General features: G+C 48.3%; 1 protein-coding gene across 3 annotated transcripts; it reads right to left on the reverse strand.

Annotated features, from left to right (window-relative positions):
• Positions 1 to 822: 822 nt before the first annotated feature.
• Positions 823 to 14,188, reverse strand: MGRN1 (mahogunin ring finger 1). 3 transcript variants are annotated; one of them, XM_075830742.1, is made up of 18 exons: positions 14,077 to 14,188; positions 12,375 to 12,465; positions 11,404 to 11,522; positions 10,364 to 10,452; positions 10,129 to 10,275; positions 9,893 to 10,010; positions 9,540 to 9,606; positions 9,369 to 9,412; positions 7,930 to 7,977; positions 6,538 to 6,606; positions 6,099 to 6,258; positions 5,825 to 5,934; positions 5,557 to 5,738; positions 5,352 to 5,469; positions 4,723 to 4,768; positions 4,537 to 4,623; positions 3,991 to 4,034; positions 823 to 2,225 (listed from the first exon to the last, which is right to left on the reverse strand). In XM_075830742.1, the coding sequence occupies exons 2-17, from the start codon at positions 12,460 to 12,462 to the stop codon at positions 3,994 to 3,996; spliced, it is 1,533 nt and encodes a 510-aa protein (XP_075686857.1). In that variant the 5' UTR covers positions 12,463 to 12,465; positions 14,077 to 14,188; the 3' UTR covers positions 823 to 2,225; positions 3,991 to 3,993. The 3 variants fall into 3 exon arrangements, with proteins under 3 accessions (XP_075686857.1, XP_075686855.1, XP_075686856.1); XM_075830740.1 differs by having other exon boundaries at positions 14,073 to 14,187; XM_075830741.1 differs by lacking the exon at positions 14,077 to 14,188 and adding an exon at positions 13,898 to 14,020.
• Positions 14,189 to 17,974: the final 3,786 nt, after the last annotated feature.

Consider the following 17,974-nt stretch of genomic DNA (forward strand, 5'->3'; position numbering starts at 1 on the left):
GGCTTTCGGTCCAGGGCGGCGGTATTTCTCACACAGCGCAGTTTGTGAACTGTTCGCGAGCTGCTGTGGTGACCGTGTATCGTGAGTGGACAAATGGTGCCCTTGGGAATAACCGTTGTGGAAACTGCGGCGCACCACGCGCTATTGATGTGAGAGGTGAACGTCGGCTACGAAGGTGCACGAGGGCCGAGCGAGAGGCTACAGTGGAGCAGCTCACTGTGAAGATCAACCAGGGGGCGACCAGACGTTTCTAATACAACAGATCAGCGAACCGGACTGCGTATGGGGCTCCGAAGCAGACGGGCGGTCACTGCTCTAATGTAACAAAGGTGCAGCGGAAAAAAGACGGCTTCACTTTGCGCAGCAGTATCGGAATTGGACCCCCGATGATTGGTAAAGGGTGGTCTTCTCCAATGAGTCACGTTTTCTGCTTCATGGAACGGATGGACGTTGTCGTGTCGGGCGAGAAACAGAGAACAAACTCCCCACAACTGTTGCTGTAAGAACACGAGTCGGTGGCAGCAGCGTTATGGCCGGGGGATGTTTTCATGGCATTCTGTGGGCCACTAATCCATGTGGACGGCTCTGAACAGATTTGGGTATGAATTCATCGCTGCCGATCACGTCTGCTCATGAATATTCATTAGAAACTCCGCCCCTGCCAACTTGAGTCACTTCCTCTACATGCTGACAGCTGATTGGCCTGTCATGTGACCACATACTTATAACTAAGCAACAGTGAACGTGATTGGACAAAGCCATGACTGAAGCTCCAGCCTTTAGACTCATTCACTCCAAAATAAGAAACGTCGTCGAATCGAATCTTTGTCAAGAATTTATTCTTTTATTACATCATATTCTCATTAAATGAACAAAAATCATTTTTAAAAACCGTCATTTTCCGGAGTTGTAGCATTAACGGTCAAATGGTCGGTACACGGGGTTAATCCCATCGTGGTCAAATTGAATCAGTCAAAGGGTTAATAGCGCTTAAGTTCGTGCCTCTGGGCTGTGCCACTTCAGCGTCGCCGGCATGGCTAAAAAGTTTCGTCTTTCCCGCAACTCGCGGCAGATTTTTTTTTTTGCAACGGAAGATCACAACTTTTTTTTTGCTCCTCATCGGTAAACATTGAAGTAGTGCGAGCTTTGGGATTGCAACCATTTTACTGCGACTTGCAGGCGACGTTGTGTCCCCCAAGCCTCAGGTGTACCCCAACTCGAATATAAAGACATCGTCCTGTAAGAATAAAGCCTTTGGTCGTCGTCGACTTCTGTCGAGTAGTTAAATATTCACTGGTTTCTTCGTTGAAGCTGTTTTTGGAAAAGCTGGGTGACAACCAATATGGCCGCCATTAGTGTCCCTGCAGGGATGGTCACCAAGGTTTTTGCGGATGGTCACCTGCCTAATTATGCAACACTACATCCCCGCATTCAGCGATCTGCAAACGGGTGGAAGCGTTCATGGCGGCCATTTTGGATTTCACCCAGGGAATAAAAAAATAAAATACACCACCAAAGAAAAAGCCGAATCAAACTTTACAGAAGACGACGCCTCGAGGTCCTAGAGGCAGCCATATTATGCCATGAAACCAATACTCTCATATATTTAGCGCCAACAACACACTAAAAACATGGCGTCCTACGTCTTGGGGCTACATTCTGAATTTTGGGTAGGACGTCACATCCGCTGCCTCGGTGTTCGGTACACAGGACTATATAGGGGCGACCTGGGACGTATCTTTAGTTATATGGAGTCCGGGGCTGATCCCTACAGGGAGACGCCAGAGCGGCACAGCGGCGGCCATGGTCACCGTCAAAGTGCAGGAGAGCGGATCAGCTGCCAGCTTAGCCACCGGCCTCCCTGTGAAGAGGATATCCGAGCCCCCTGCTACCAATATGTAGACATTGCAATGCAAACATGCAGGCTGGCACACGTCGTGCCATGCTCACCGCTGCACACACAAGGCTGGCACAGTTACAATATATGCTGTCACATGGCACATCAAGCGGGCACTAAAAACTGACATTTATATACAGCCTGGCACGTTGTAGTGTAGATTGCCTGACGGCCACAGAGATACAATGTGGGGGCCTCGCCACAAGCCCCTCTGGAATGTAGATGATTGGAGAAGAGATTGAGCCCCAACCAGGACTACCCCAGTGCGGAGAACCGTATGGGGGGGCAGGGAGAAGGAATTTGTTCGATGATTTGGTTGAAGTAAAATCTGGAGGCAAAAGAAACAAAAATCTATACAGGGTACATGAACATTAAAAAAAAATAAAAATGATAATCACTTTGTACATACATTACTTATTTTCTACTGATCCTACAGCCTGTGTTATACTCCAGAGCTGCACTCACTAGTCAGCTGGTTCATACTGGAAACAGTCGGCAAGATTGAGGACAGAAACACCCCCAACAGCTAAGTTGAGCTTCTGTAATGCAGGTGAGTAATTCACGTCTTCCTATATGAAATTAATATAACGGCCTGGTGTAAAAATGACACGTCCCAGCAATTCACCAGAACAAGATCTGTGCAGAAACTGGAAAAAGCAAGCAATGCTGGGAGATTTAAGCACCGAAACCTGCAGCATTGTGAACGCAGCTTTAGCGTAGAATACAGGATGTAACTCAGGATCAGTACAGGATAAGTAATGTATGTACACAGTGACTCCACCAGCAGAATAGTGAGTGCAGCTCTGGAGTATAATACAGGATGTAACTCAGGATCAGTACAGGATAAGTAATGTAATGTATGTACACAGTGACTCCACCAGCAGAATAGTGAGTGCAGCTCTGGAGTATAATACAGGATGTAACTCAGGATCAGTGCAGGATAAGTAATGTAATGTATGTACACAGTGAATCCACCAGCAGAATAGTGAGTGCAGCTCTGGAGTATAATACAGGATGTAACTCAGGATCAGTACAGGATAAGTAATGTAATGTAATGTATGTACACAGTGACTCCACCAGCAGAATAGTGAGCGCAGCTCTGGAGTATAATACAGGAAGTAACTCAGGATCAGTACAGGATAAGTAATGTAATGTATGTACACAGTGACTCCACCAGCAGAATAGTGAGTGCAGCTCTGGAGTATAATACAGGCTATAACTCAGGATCAGTACAGGATAAGTAATGTAATGTATGTACACAGTGACTACACCAGCAGAATAGTGAGTGCAGCTCTGGAGTATAATACAGGATGTAACTCAGGATCAGTACAGGATAAGTAATGTAATGTATGTACACAGTGACTTGACCAGCAGAATAGTGAGTGCAGCTCTGGAGTATAATACAGGATATAACTCAGGATCAGTACAGGATATGTAATGTATGTACACAGTGACTCCACCAGCAGAATAGTGAGTGCAGCTCTGGAGTATAATACAGGATATAACTCAGGATCAGTACAGGATAAGTAATGTAATGTATGTACACAGTGACTCCACCAGCAGAATAGTGAGTGCAGCTCTGGAGTATAATACAGGATGTAACTCAGGATCAGTACAGGATAAGTAATGTAATGTATTTACACAGTGACCCCACCAGCAGAATAGTGAGTGCAGCGCTGGAGTATAATACAGGATGTAACTCAGGATCAGTACAGGATAAGTAATGTAATGTATGTACACAGTGACTTGACCAGCAGAATAGTGAGTGCAGCTCTGGAGTATAATACAGGATATAACTCAGGATCAGTACAGGATATGTAATGTATGTACACAGTGACTCCACCAGCAGAATAGTGAGTGCAGCTCTTGAGTATAATACAGGATGTAACTCAGGATCCGTAATGTCATGTATGTACACAGTGATTATATCTAGATTTATTATTGCTGGACTAGAGGGATTTCTGAACAAATTGTTTGGTAAAATATCTTCATCGAACTGTAATTGCCATTGATCTGCCCATTGGAAGTTTACAGCAGCCTATCAACCCCCCCATCCTCCAGTCTCCTACATACATAACACAGGAGCCTCTCACCTATCACTCATCAATCCCAATGGAACAGGAATCGGGACCCAGCGCTGCAATGAACACAGAAGATAAATACATGTGTCAGCACAATACATATAAACTATAGCAACCACCAGATAACACAGGACACCAGGCAGACAGAATGATAGAAAGACGTGTGCAATGGTCGAGTCAGCGTTAATATTATGATACAGAAGAACTGTCAATCAAAACCACAACTTCCCTTCATAATCATTTCTATAGCCAATGACAGTGAGCTGGTTTAGAGGCATAACATTTACAGGGATCTTTCACATAGTTGTGTGAATGAAGCCATAGACAAAGATTTTGGTTTGTGTCCACCACGGTCTATGTAATTCTACAGCTAAATGGTGCTGAGATTTGAAGCTGGGGTAGGGGAGAGAGATCTGCTTCATTCATAGTTTTGACACAGAGTTGCTTACAAGGCTGCTGTAGAGACCCCACCATGAAAAACACACGGCAACGTGACAACAAAACCACTATTCAGAGCTGTTTATATGCACACATACAATTCATTCAGAAAGGGCTCACCGGAAGAGTCTTGGGCTTCGTCCTCTTTCAGCTCCTGGGGCTCTGGGCTTTCGATCGGCTCGTCAATTGGAGACTGCGATTGAGATTCTATAGAGGAGAAGTACATAGTGTATGGATGTGTAAGGTAGAAGCGGAAAACGAGGTTAAGTCGTTGTTGGTGTAAGGACGGTGGAGGCTTCTTCTTACCTTGATGTTCGGAGACGATCTCAGGTGTGTCGTCAGAGGAGATATTCTGCAAAACAGCGAAGAGTTACGCAGCAGCATGTGCCATACTTACCAACATTTCAATCCCAAATTGCGTGATATTTTAAGCCCTAACCCCGTTCTTTCCAGGACCGAATTGCCACCTTTTGAAATAAATTTGCATAAACCACACGCCTTTCGTAGTTCAGTTCACAGGACAGTTCCACTAAAAGAGGGACTGTTGGCAACTATCCAAAATAGCTCTCCCCTAGAATGGAGACGACGCTCTCTGTAACGCCACCTAAGTCCCAGTTCACACAACCTGCCACGGATTCCGCCGCAAAATTACGCCACATTAATATCAATAGAGTCGGACGCTTCTTTTTCCCGCTAGATCTGTTCAGCTAGCGGCAAAAAGAAACGTCCGGCTCGATCTTCAGGTGGATTCTGCCCGAACCTCCTATGGATGTCAATGGGAGGAGGAATCTTCGTGCTGACGGCAGGAATAATTCTGCAGCGAATTTTGCGGCGAGATCCGCCACGCAAAATCCGCCGTGTGAACAGGGCCGAACACCTCTTGGAGCAGACGGCATCCTACCGAGACTATTGCTACTGCAGAGAATTATACCCACCTCGGTCTGTGAAGAGTCTCCGCTCAGGGACCCCAGCACCTCCGGCCTCTCACTGTCACAAACTCCCGTCACTTCCTCGTCCTCTTCATGGATGGGGGAGGAGGGAGATCTCAGACCGCTGTAGGACGAGGAAGGGGAAAGGGTTAATACAGATCTGAGCGAGATAAACAGAGGAGATGAGAAATAGACCAGAGGCCGCGCTCACCTATCGGGGGTCTTTATGTTTTTGCTTTTATGTAGGGAGTTGTCTGTAGGTCCCCGGGCAGGTAGACCCTCGCTGTAAGGAATCTCCTCATATAAGGGGGCGCTGGCAGGGGGAGACCGAAGCCCATTCAGAGCCTCTAGCAGGGAGATGGGTTCAAACCCTGGAGGGATGTTATCTGCAGCCTACGAGAGGAAAAAACACAATATAATGAGGATGGAGCCTCATAACAACCGTCAGATGTCCCTCCGCACTGACGCCGGACACTTACAGAGGTGTCATCATGGTCCAGAGTCTGGGCCAGGACAGGGCTGAAGGAGATGGGCGGCAGGGGTCCCGGCTTCCTCCGCACCGCACGGATCTGCAGCAAGGCGCGGAAAGCTGCAAAGAGCCACAACAGATTGTAAATTATATGAGAGGGTGGTGGGGGGAGGGGGGTACATGTTTATTGGGGAACCTTGATATCAAAGTCTGTCTGGTTCCTGGTTTTTAAGGACGTGTTAAGACGATATAAACGGGTCCCGGCGGTGACCTCGGTGACTCACGCAGTCGGCAGATGGGGCAGTTGTTGGCCTGGTAGCGCAGGGTGTCCGCACACGAGTTACACAGACAGAGGTGTCGGCAGGGCAGGATCAGGGTGTCCCTCAGGTCGGAGAGGCACACGACACACTCGTTGCTGTTGTCACTGTTCTCGTCTTCTGAGGGCTGCGGAGACAGAGGGTTAGAGAGTCACAAAGTGGAAAATACCTAAAGCAGAATCAGGACATCAATGTAAAATAATGGAAAACCCCTTTAAGAAAATTGGAGGAGATTCCCATAGCAACCGGTCAGGTCACAGAAATATAACAGCTGCAACCTGATTGGCTGTTATCAGTAATGGCCTCCACTTATACAAGGTGTCCGTTGGTCCCACGCTGCGCACGTCGTTTACAGTATTCAGCAGCATTACTATGTTATACGATAGACGAGACCGCACAGAATTACCTTAGTCTCCTGGTTGTTCTTGTTTTCTATGCCGTAGATTTCCTGCAGCAAATAACTGACGCGATCCACCTGTAACAAACACAAAACCCCCGCTGGTCAGTGCCGCCCCCACCTGTATCATACACAAAACCCGCTGGTCAGTACCGCCCCCACCTGTATCATACACAACCCCCGCTGGTCAGTACCGCCCCCACCTGTATCATACACAACCCCCGCTGGTCAGTACCGCCCCCACCTGTATCATACACAAAACCCCCGCTGGTCAGTACCGCCCCCACCTGTATCATACACAAAACCCCCGCTGGTCAGTGCCGCCCCCACCTGTATCATACACAAAACCCGCTGGTCAGTACCGCCCCCACCTGTATCATACACAACCCCCGCTGGTCAGTACCGCCCCCACCTGTATCATACACAACCCCCGCTGGTCAGTACTGCCCCCACCTGTATCATACACAACCCCCGCTGGTCAGTACCGCCCCCACCTGTATCATACACAACCCCCGCTGGTCAGTACTGCCTCCACCTGTATCATACACAACCCCCGCTGGTCAGTACCGCCCCCACCTGTATCATACACAACCCCCGCTGGTCAGTACCGCCCCCACCTGTATCATACACAAAACCCGCTGGTCAGTACCGCCCCCACCTGTATCATACACAACCCCCGCTGGTCAGTACCGCCCCCACCTGTATCATACACAACCCCCGCTGGTCAGTACCGCCCCCACCTGTATCATACACAACCCCCGCTGGTCAGTACCGTCCCCACCTGTATCATACACAAAACCCCCGCTGGTCAGTACCGCCCCCACCTGTATCATTCACAAAACCCCCGCTGGTCAGTACCGCCCCCACCTGTATCATACACAACCCCCGCTGGTCAGTACCGCCCCCACCTGTATCATTCACAAAACCCCCGCTGGTCAGTACCGCCCCCACCTGTATCATACACAACCCCCGCTGGTCAGTACCGCCCCCACCTGTATCATACACAACCCCCGCTGGTCAGTACTGCCTCCACCTGTATCATACACAACCCCCGCTGGTCAGTACCGCCCCCACCTGTATCATACACAACCCCCGCTGGTCAGTACCCACCTTTATGGTCTATGGGATTTATTTATGAGACCCCTTTAATAATAACTGTAAGAGGACTCCCCTATAATAATGTACACTTGTCTCAGTCAAGCATGAATTATTATTATTATGTGGGATAAGCGGCTGCCAGGTACCACTTGTGATGCTTATTTCTAGGAAAAACAAAGGATCCTGCCTGGAGACCTCTAGGGTCAGTCGGTCAGTCACCCCCACACACATTACATTGTGGACCGTAGTAAAAATACATCCCAGGACGGACATGTCAGACATAGAACGAATCTTATTACTCACGATCTGCTTCTGTTTCAGAGGTTTCACCGAGAAACTGCCATCAACGTGCTGCAAAGAAGAGAAGCATCAGAGGAGGAGGAGGAGGGAGAGGAGACGGAGGAGGAGGAGGAGGAGGGAGAGGAGACGGAGGAGGAGGAGGAGGAGGGAGAGGAGACGGAGGAGGAGGGAGAGGGGACGGAGACGGAGGAGGGGACGGAGAGGAGGGAGAGGAGACGGAGGAGGGGACGGAGACGGAGGAGGGGACAGGAGACGGAGAGGAGGAGGAGGGAGAGGAGACGGAGAGGAGGAGGAGGGAGAGGAGACGGAGAGGAGGAGGAGGGAGAGGAGACGGAGAGGAGGAGGAGGGAGAGGAGACGGAGAGGAGGAGGAGGGAGAGGAGACGGAGAGGAGGAGGAGGGAGAGGAGACGGAGAGGAGGAGGAGGGAGAGGAGACGGAGAGGAGACGGAGGGAGAGGAGACGGAGAGGAGACGGAGGGAGAGGAGACGGAGAGGAGACGGAGGGAGAGGAGACGGAGAGGAGACGGAGGGAGAGGAGACGGAGAGGAGACGGAGGGAGAGGAGACGGAGAGGAGACGGAGGGAGAGGAGACGGAGAGGAGACGGAGGGAGAGGAGACGGAGGGAGAGGAGACGGAGGGAGAGGAGACGGAGGGAGAGGAGACGGAGGGAGAGGAGACGGAGGGAGAGGAGACGGAGGGAGAGGAGACGGAGGGAGAGGAGACGGAGGGAGAGGAGACGGAGGGAGAGGAGACGGAGGGAGAGGAGACGGAGGGAGAGGAGACGGAGGGAGAGGAGACGGAGGGAGAGGAGACGGAGGGAGAGGAGACGGAGGGAGAGGAGACGGAGGGAGAGGAGACGGAGGGAGAGGAGACGGAGGGAGAGGAGACGGAGGGAGAGGAGACGGAGGGAGAGGAGACGGAGGGAGAGGAGACGGAGGGAGAGGAGACGGAGGGAGAGGAGACGGAGGGAGAGGAGACGGAGGGAGAGGAGACGGAGGGAGAGGAGACGGAGGGAGAGGAGACGGAGGGAGAGGAGACGGAGGGAGAGGAGACGGAGGGAGAGGAGACGGAGGGAGAGGAGACGGAGGGAGAGGAGACGGAGGGAGAGGAGACGGAGGGAGAGGAGACGGAGGGAGAGGAGACGGAGGGAGAGGAGACGGAGGGAGAGGAGACGGAGGGAGAGGAGACGACAGGGGAGGAGGGGGAGAGCACCGAGGAGGGGGAGGGCACCGGGGAGGGGGAGGGAGAGGGCACAAGACGACTATTAATAGGATTTATCTATAGGACGGTGTAGAGGAGATGATCTGTATCTATAACCGTGTAGACATCTAGAGAGCCTCTTTAACATGATGAGTAATATGGAGGAGCTCAACCCCCCCCAGATACATGAGCGGTGACGGCGGGAGCTCAGGAGGTTATGGGGTCGTGATCCGGTTTCTCACCTTCTCAAATGAAGCCAAGAGAACATGAGCATGTCCCGATCCCTCTGTATAAAGGAGAGAGGATAGTCACCCAATGCTACACAAGTCATTATAATCCCGCTCTCCCTTCCCCCAATCATCTCTATTTAGAGGATCTACACGGAGCTCAGATCCCAGCGCAGTTATTCTTACCTCCGCCCTCAGCCACGACAGCCTGGATGACCAGAGGAATCACCCCTTTATCAAGGTCAAAGTTCAGCTGGGCAAAAAAATTAAGACATCAGTATCAGACTGCACTAGAACGGGCATTAAAGGGGTATTCCCGCCTTAAGAAGTGGTGACACATCACTAGGACATGCCATCTCTTCCTGATCGGTGCGGCTCCTACTTCTGGGGCCCCACTAACCCCAAAAATGAATGGGCGGGGGACCGAGCCATGCAGCGAAATGCAAAACCGCTCCACTTAAGTGATAGGGGAAAACACGTAATGGTCCCAGCAGTCAAGGGGTCCTCCGCAGCAAGACAAGAGGTTCTGCAGCACTCACCTCCTCATCCTTCCAGTCATTGAAGTCCATTTTAAATGCTGGCAGAGAAAAGTGCTGGCTTAGTCCTCGCTTATAATAGACCGTCTGGGACTGTAGCGCGGGGCTGCGGGGACTGTACCTGTTAGGGATGAAGTGAGAACATCGGATCATAGAACGTCGTTGGTTTTTCAGGAGACGGCAGTAACGTCCCTCAGCCAGTAGAGGTCACTGCAGGATTCAGCCACGGTTTTACTTACACCGCCATTCCTCCTACAAACTCCTCGCTGGCCTGGCAATAAACCGTAATCGCCACACGAGCGTCCGCATCAACTGTAAACTCTAAACCGTATAAGACTCGGGGTTTTCCTCCATCCTCCAAGGGACTGTCCGCTCCCTCCTTGTATCTGGAAACACACAGAAGTCATCACCACAACACGAGCACGTGTGACAGTCCAGCAGGGGCAGCGCCATGCGAGGGACGCCGTGCGTTACCTGATGAGGCGCAGGGAATCCTTACGGATGTTCACCAGACTGCGTAGTGTTTTCACCGGCTCATGGGGGGCTGGCGTCAGGTATGGGAACTGGCAAGAGAAGAAAATCATGAAAAAGTTCTGCCACTTTCTAATGTACTTTCATTTTCTCACTATTTTCAAGCTCTCCGCTTGCCGTCATTTAAGAGGAGTTGTCGCCTTTCCCGACACGTCCGTTTAAGTACATTGCATTCCAGATAATATAGCAATTCTGGAAGATATTTTTTGCGCCGTTCCTCTGTTATTCCTCCTAGAAATGTATGAATAAATTGACAACTGGGTGTTACCAGTTGGGGGGGGGGGGGGGTGTCCCTACACAATCTGATGCTGTCCAATCAGAACGAGACTTGTGGGGACACGCACCTTTGACAAGATAAATGGTACAGTTGTCAATTTATTCATAAATTTCCAGGAGGAATAACAGAGGAACGATACAACGCAGAGTTCTAAGAAAAGATGCTCCAGACTTGGCATGTCATTGGGAATACAAGTATTTGCGTGTCAGGAGATGGCACCGGTCCTCTTTAAATGGGAACATTGTAGTTTACATCCAAAGGAGCAAAACACATCCTGACCTAAGCCCGCTCACACAGGTGCAGGGTGCGTTACGACGTATCAGAGCTCTCTTGAAGCAAGCTGCGCACCTGTGTGAGCAGGATGGGTTTTTAGCCTCAATTTAAACAAGGAGTGTTTCCAGTCACTGTCAGCAAGCAGAGATCTTGAACATGGTAAAGAACTGAAAAACAAAATTATCTTAAAGTCGTAAAACGTAATTCTACAAAGATAAAACTTTATTTATAGAAAACAGAACATCGGAGACATCTCCTATCAGGATGGAGCCGCCGTTCCCACCCCCGGCAAACCGCTAGAGGGGAAGAAGTGTAATATAATATAACATTCAGAGGAACGGCGTCTATTATGCAGGGGCGGCTGGAGTCCTCCCTCTATGACGACCATATGATCTAAGACGACACATAGACGGGCTCTGCACATACACGTTACCTGAACAGGACGGTTCCCAAGGAAGTTGAGGTCACTGTTCTCCCCAAACAGGTAACCCTCAGGATGTGGGGTCTCAAACTTCTCTCCCCCCATGAAGAAATGACTAGCAAAGTAGTTACCTGGAAGAAAAAGTAATAAAAAGAACAAAAAAATAATAATAATCAAATAAACAGTTGGAAAAAACCATTATAGGGGGTGTCCGGGTTCGGGGCTGTATTTTATATTGATGACCTCTCCCCAGGACAGGTTATCAGTATATGATTGGTGGGGGTTTGACACCCGGACCCTGCACCGGTCAGCTGTTCCAGCCTCCTCCGGGCACTGGAAGCTATGGGGGGAGAGGGGGAGCTCCAGTCACAGTATAGCGGCCGTGCTGCTCCTCTGCTCCTCCTCCAGTGCATACACGGCCGCTATACTGTGACTGGAGCCTCCCGCTTCCGGCACTGATCCCTGCAGAACATCCCGGAGGCAGCCAGAGCAGCTGATTGGTGCAGTGTCTGGGTGTCCGATCCCCACCGATCATATACTGATGACCGATCCTGTGAAGAGGTCGTCAGTATAAAACAAAAATCGCCCCCTGCCCGGACAACACCTTGAATACAAATTAAAACGCTTACAATTCCAGAAAAGCCACTCAAAAAGGAGTGTAATACAGCGGAGTATATAAAGGACTTATCCTGTACTGCCCGATCCGGTCTAGTCCCCAATGTTTACAAAGTGAGCAGCTGAATGTGGGTGGAGCTGCAGCGTGACTGGCAGATCTCCGCTCCTGTAATGGGAAATCACCGCCTACTTGCCATCAGCATCTGATGTGTGTGTGTGTGTGTGTGTGTGTGTGTGTGTGTGTGTGTGGTACAGGGCACACACTACCACAATGTCCGTCTATCATGCAGCTGGAATATCAGGACATGAGAACGTTATAACCCGATGTCCTCGATCACCCGGAGCTGTAGAGAAGAGCCGGCACTCACCAGATTTGGGGGGGTAGCGATAGGCAGAATTGGCCTGGATGTCAATGTCTTCCACCCCGGCGATCCTCCGGCCCCAGACTGCCCCCATGATCTGTGAGTAAGACACAAGGACAACACATCAGATAGAAGGTACCCGGCCAGAGAACGCAGCACGGCCGCCTCTCCATTTATTACTGGGCCTGGATGAGGTGGGTCGCGGGTCAGGAGTCCCGGCATGTCCAGGGCTGAGATCCGCATCTATAAGGTTGGGTTCACACACACTATTTACAGACGTAATTCAGGCGTTTTAGCCCCGAATTACGTCAGAAAATGCGGCTCAAAAGCATCGGCAAACATCTGCCCATTCATTAGAATGGGTCTTACGATGTTCTGTGCCGACGGTCATTTGTTTTACGCGTCGCTGTCAAAAGGCGTGGCGTAAAAAAGACGCCCGCGTCAAAGAAGTGCCTGTCACTTCTTCAGACGTAAATGGAGCCGTTTTCCATGGAAAACCAGCTCCATTTAACGTCCGTAATGGACGCAGCGAAAAGCGCCTCAACATGCCATTACGGCTGAAATTACGGAGCTGTTTTCTCCTGAAAACAGCCCCGTAATTTCAGCCGTTACGGACGCTGCCGTGTGAACATACCCTAATGGGTTAATTGATGAATAATTTATGGCTAAATCTCAGACATTTGTGGAGTTTTCCGTGGATGTGCCACACATAGATCTTATATAGGAATCCCCCTTTAATGGGTGGCAGAGCTCTACAGGTCGCTGCACCCCCTTCTTTCTGGAAACCAGTGGTGGTCCGCGCTCACACTCCAGCGATCCCCTCGCATGTACCTGTCACCGGTCAGAGGGTCGGCTTTGGCTGGACTTCCCCTTTAAGAAGTGTGATGGGTAATGCTACACTAAAGTCTCATCCAGCTTTACAACTTTCTAATATACTTTGTGTTTCACTTCCTCCCTTCTTTTAAAGTTCACTGCTTGCTGTCAGTGAATGTAAATGTTAAATCAAGGAGGGGGGGGACTTATGGGTCTGGCACTCATATTGGGGCATCCGTGGCCAGTCCTGGCTCTAACAGGGGTATACGATCAGTTACATCAAATTTCTCTCCCACTCTGATAGTTTGTTACAATGTTTCAGAGCAGGATGTATCAATCTGTAACAGAGGATTGTCTAAATTGTAACAAACTCTCAGCTGTGATAAGTTTTAGGTCTGTGCATGTTTTCAGCCTCTAGATGTAAACAAGAATGTTCCCATTCACTGACAGCAAGCCATCAGTGGCTTATTATGCGATGACATCGACGACTGCGGACAGGACCATCGCGTTACCCAATCTAATCGCTCACCATACAGTCCCCGGCAAATCTTTTATACCTAGGGAGTATTCAGACGATGCAGTCTTAACGCAAAGGTTCTTGCGAATTCGAAAAAAGGAAGAAAACGTAAGAAGACCGCGCCGTCTGAATGTACCCGCAGCAGGACCCGGACACAGGCTCTCATATCAGTATATTACAGTGGATCATCCCTGAATACCGTAATCCCGGTTCTTTATGGGACGATGCTGGGACTCGTAGTCCCACAGCAGCTTCAGAACCCTGGGGACACACAGTGAGCGTCCGGCCCACATACACTGCTCATATAGAGACACATCCGGTCCACAGACACCGCACACCCGGCTCCCGGCACATCCCACACGGCATTACTGTACCTACGTTCCTCTTGTTTTCGGTTCCTGGGCCTCCTTCCTCTAAAGATCCCTGAGAATCCACCGCTAAGCCGCAATGACTACTGGGAGTTGTAGTTCTTACGTCTTGACGTCAGCGGCACCTAATGCTCTGTAAAGGGGGCAAAATAACTACCATTTCCAAGATGCACCGCGACATTCTCACGGCTGACTGGCGTCACCAAAGAAAACAATGCCTTAGACCGTACCATAAGCGTGAAAAATTGAGGGGGAAGACTGGAATGGCGTATTCTGGTGTTAAACTGGTTAACTCTTTATAAGCTTGGAGATGTAGCGGTGTTGGGTTTGCAGGGTGTAGTGTGATATTTTGTTATGTCTAGTGGTTGGTATATTAGTTTTTGGTTCATATTAACTTGTTCCTTGCTGAGCTATAACCGGTGGGGCTCTAAATAAAAAAAAGTCACTCTGTACATGCATTATATTACTTATCCTGTACTGATCCGGAGTTACATCCTGTATTATACTCCAGAGCTGCACTCACTATTCTGCTGGTGGAGTCACTGTGTACATACATTACATTACTTATCCTGTACTGATCCTGAGTTACATCATGTATTATACTCCAGAGCTGCACTCACTATTCTGCTGGTGGAGTCACTGTGTACATACATTACATTACTTATCCTGTACTGATCCTGAGTTATATCCTATATTATACTCCAGAGCTGCACTCACTATTCTGCTGGTGGAGTCACTGTGTACATACATTACATTACTTATCCTGTACTGATCCGGAGTTGCATCCTGTATTATACTCCAGAGCTGCACTCACTATTCTGCTGGTGGAGTCACTGTGTATATACATTACATTACTTATCCTGTACTGATCCTGAGTTACATCCTGTATTATACTCCAGAGCTGCACTCACTATTCTGCTGGTGGAGTCACTGTGTACATACATTACATTACTTATCCTGTACTGATCCTCAGTTATATCCTGTATTATACTCCATTGCTGCGCTCACTATTCTGCTGGTGTAGTCACTGTGTACATACATTACATTACTTATCCTGTACTGATCCTGAGTTATATCCTGTATTATACTCCAGAGCTGCACTCACTATTCTGCTGGTGGAGTCACTGTGTACATACATTACATTACTTATCTTGTACTGGTCCTGAGTTACATCCTGTATTATACTCCAGAGCTGCTCTCACTATTCTGCTGGTGGAGTCGCTGTGTACATACATTACATTACTTATCCTGTACTGATCCTGAGTTACACCTGTATTATACTCCAGAGCTGCACTCACTATTCTGCTGGTGGAGTCACTGTGTACATAAATTACATTACTTATCCTGTACTGATCCTGAGTTATATCCTGTATTATACTCCAGAGCTGCACTCACTATTCTGCTGGTGGAGTCACTGTGTACATACATTACATTACTTATCCTGTACTGATCCTGAGTTACAACCTGTATTCTACTCCAGAGCTGCACTCACTATTCCGCTGGTGGAGTCACTGTGTACATACATTACATTACTTATCCTGTACTGATCCTGAGTTACATCCTGTATTATACTCCAGAGCTGCACTCACTATTCTGCTGGTGGAGTCACTGTGTACATACATTACTTATCCTGTACTGATCCTGAGTTACACCCTGTATTATACTCCAGAGCTGCACTCACTATTCCGCTGGTGGAGTCACTGTGTACATACATTACATTACTTATCCTGTACTGATCCTGAGTTATATCCTGTATTATACTCCAGAGCTGCCCTCACTATTCCGCTGGTGGAGTCACTGTGTACATACATTACATTACTTATCCTGTACTGATCCTGAGTTACATCCTGTATTATACTCCAGAGCTGCACTCACTATTCTGCTGGTGGAGTCACTGTGTACATACATTACTTATCCTGTACTGATCCTGAGTTACATCCTGTATTATACTCCAGAGCTGCACTCACTATTCTGCTGGTGGAGTCACTGTGTACATACATTACTGATCCTGAGTTATATCCTGTATTATACTCCAGAACTGCAATCACTATTCTGCTGGTGGAATCACTGTGTACATACATTATATTACTTCTCCTGTACTGATGCTGAGTTACAACTTGTATTATACTCCAGAGCAGCACTCACTATTCTGCTGATAGAGTCACTGCGTACATACTTTACATTACTTATCCTGTACTGATCCTGAGTTATATCCTGTATTATACTCCAGAGCTACACTCACTATTCTGCTGGTGGAGTCACTGTGTACATACATTATATTACTTCTCCTGTACTGATCCTGAGTTATATCCTGTATTATACTCCAGAGCTGCACTCACTATTCTGCTGGTGGAGTCACTGTGTACATACATTATATTACTTCTCCTGTTCTGATCCTGAGTTATATCCTGTATTATACTCCAGAGCTGCACTCACTATTCTGCTGGTGGAGTCACTGTGTACATACATTACATTACTTATCCTGTACTGATCCTGAGTTATATCCTGTATTATACTCCAGAGCTGCACTCACTATTCTGCTGGTGGAGTCACTGTGTACATACATTACATTACTTATCCTGTACTGACCCTGAGTTACATTGTGTATTATACTCCAGAGCTGCACTCACTATTCTGCTGGTGCAGTCACTGTGTACATACATTACATTACTTATCCTGTACTGATCCTGAGTTACATCCTGTATTATACTCCAGAGCTGCACTCACTATTCTGCTGGTGGAGTCACTGTGTATATACATTACATTACTTATCCTGTACTGATCCTGAGTTACAACCTGTATTCTACTCCAGAGCTGCACTCACTATTCCGCTGGTGGAGTCACTGTGTACATACATTACATTACTTATCCTGTACTGATCCTGAGTTACATCCTGTATTATACTCCAGAGCTGCACTCACTATTCTGCTGGTGGAGTCACTGTGTACATACATTACATTACTTATCCTGTACTGATCCTGAGTTACATCCTGTATTATACTCCAGAGCTGCACTCACTATTCTGCTGGTGGAGTCACTGTGTACATACATTACTTATCCTGTACTGATCCTGAGTTACACCCTGTATTATACTCCAGAGCTGCACTCACTATTCTGCTGGTGGAGTCACTGTGTACATACATTACTGATCCTGAGTTATATCCTGTATTATACTCCAGAGCTGCAATCACTATTCTGCTGGTGGAATCACTGTGTACATACATTATATTACTTCTCCTGTACTGATGCTGAGTTACAACTTGTATTATACTCTAGAGCTGCACTCACTATTCTGCTGATAGAGTCACTGCGTACATACTTTACATTACTTACCCTGTACTGATCCTGAGTTACATCCTGTATTATACTCCAGAGCTGCACTCACTATTCTGCTGGTGGAGTCACTGTATACATACATTATATTACTTCTCCTGTTCTGATCCTGAGTTATATCCTGTATTATACTCCAGAGCTGCACTCACTATTCTGCTGGTGGAGTCACTGTGTACATACATTACATTACTTATCCTGTACTGATCCTGAGTTGCATTGTGTATTATACTCCAGAGCTGCACTCACTATTCTGCTGGTGGAGTCACTGTGTACATACATTAGATTACTTATCCTGTATTATACTCCAGAGCTGCACTCACTATTCTGCTGGTGGAGTCACTGTGTACATACATTACATTACTTATCCTGTACTGATCCTGAGTTGCATTGTGTATTATACTCCAGAGCTGCACTCACTATTCTGCTGGTGGAGTCACTGTGTACATACATTAGATTACTTATCCTGTATTATACTCCAGAGCTGCACTCACTATTCTGCTAACTTCAGAGATAAAATCTCCCAGCATTTCCTGCTTATTCTAGGGATTTGCATTCTGGGAGGCTTCATCTTGACA

Source organism: Rhinoderma darwinii, chromosome 6, assembly GCF_050947455.1.
Source record: "Rhinoderma darwinii isolate aRhiDar2 chromosome 6, aRhiDar2.hap1, whole genome shotgun sequence".
NCBI classification, from domain to species: Eukaryota; Metazoa; Chordata; class Amphibia; order Anura; family Rhinodermatidae; genus Rhinoderma; species Rhinoderma darwinii.

Coding starts and splice junctions, on each gene's coding strand:
- MGRN1 (XM_075830742.1), bottom strand. CDS start 12,462: ATGGGGGCAGTCTGGGGCCGGAGGATCGCCGGGGTGGAAGACATTGAC. Junction 10,453..11,403: donor TTGGGAACCGTCCTGTTCAG/GTAACGTGTATG, acceptor TTCTCTTGCCAG/TTCCCATACCTGACGCCAGC. Junction 4,769..5,351: donor GAGACTCTTCACAGACCGAG/GTGGGTATAATT, acceptor GCTGTTTTGCAG/AATATCTCCTCTGACGACAC.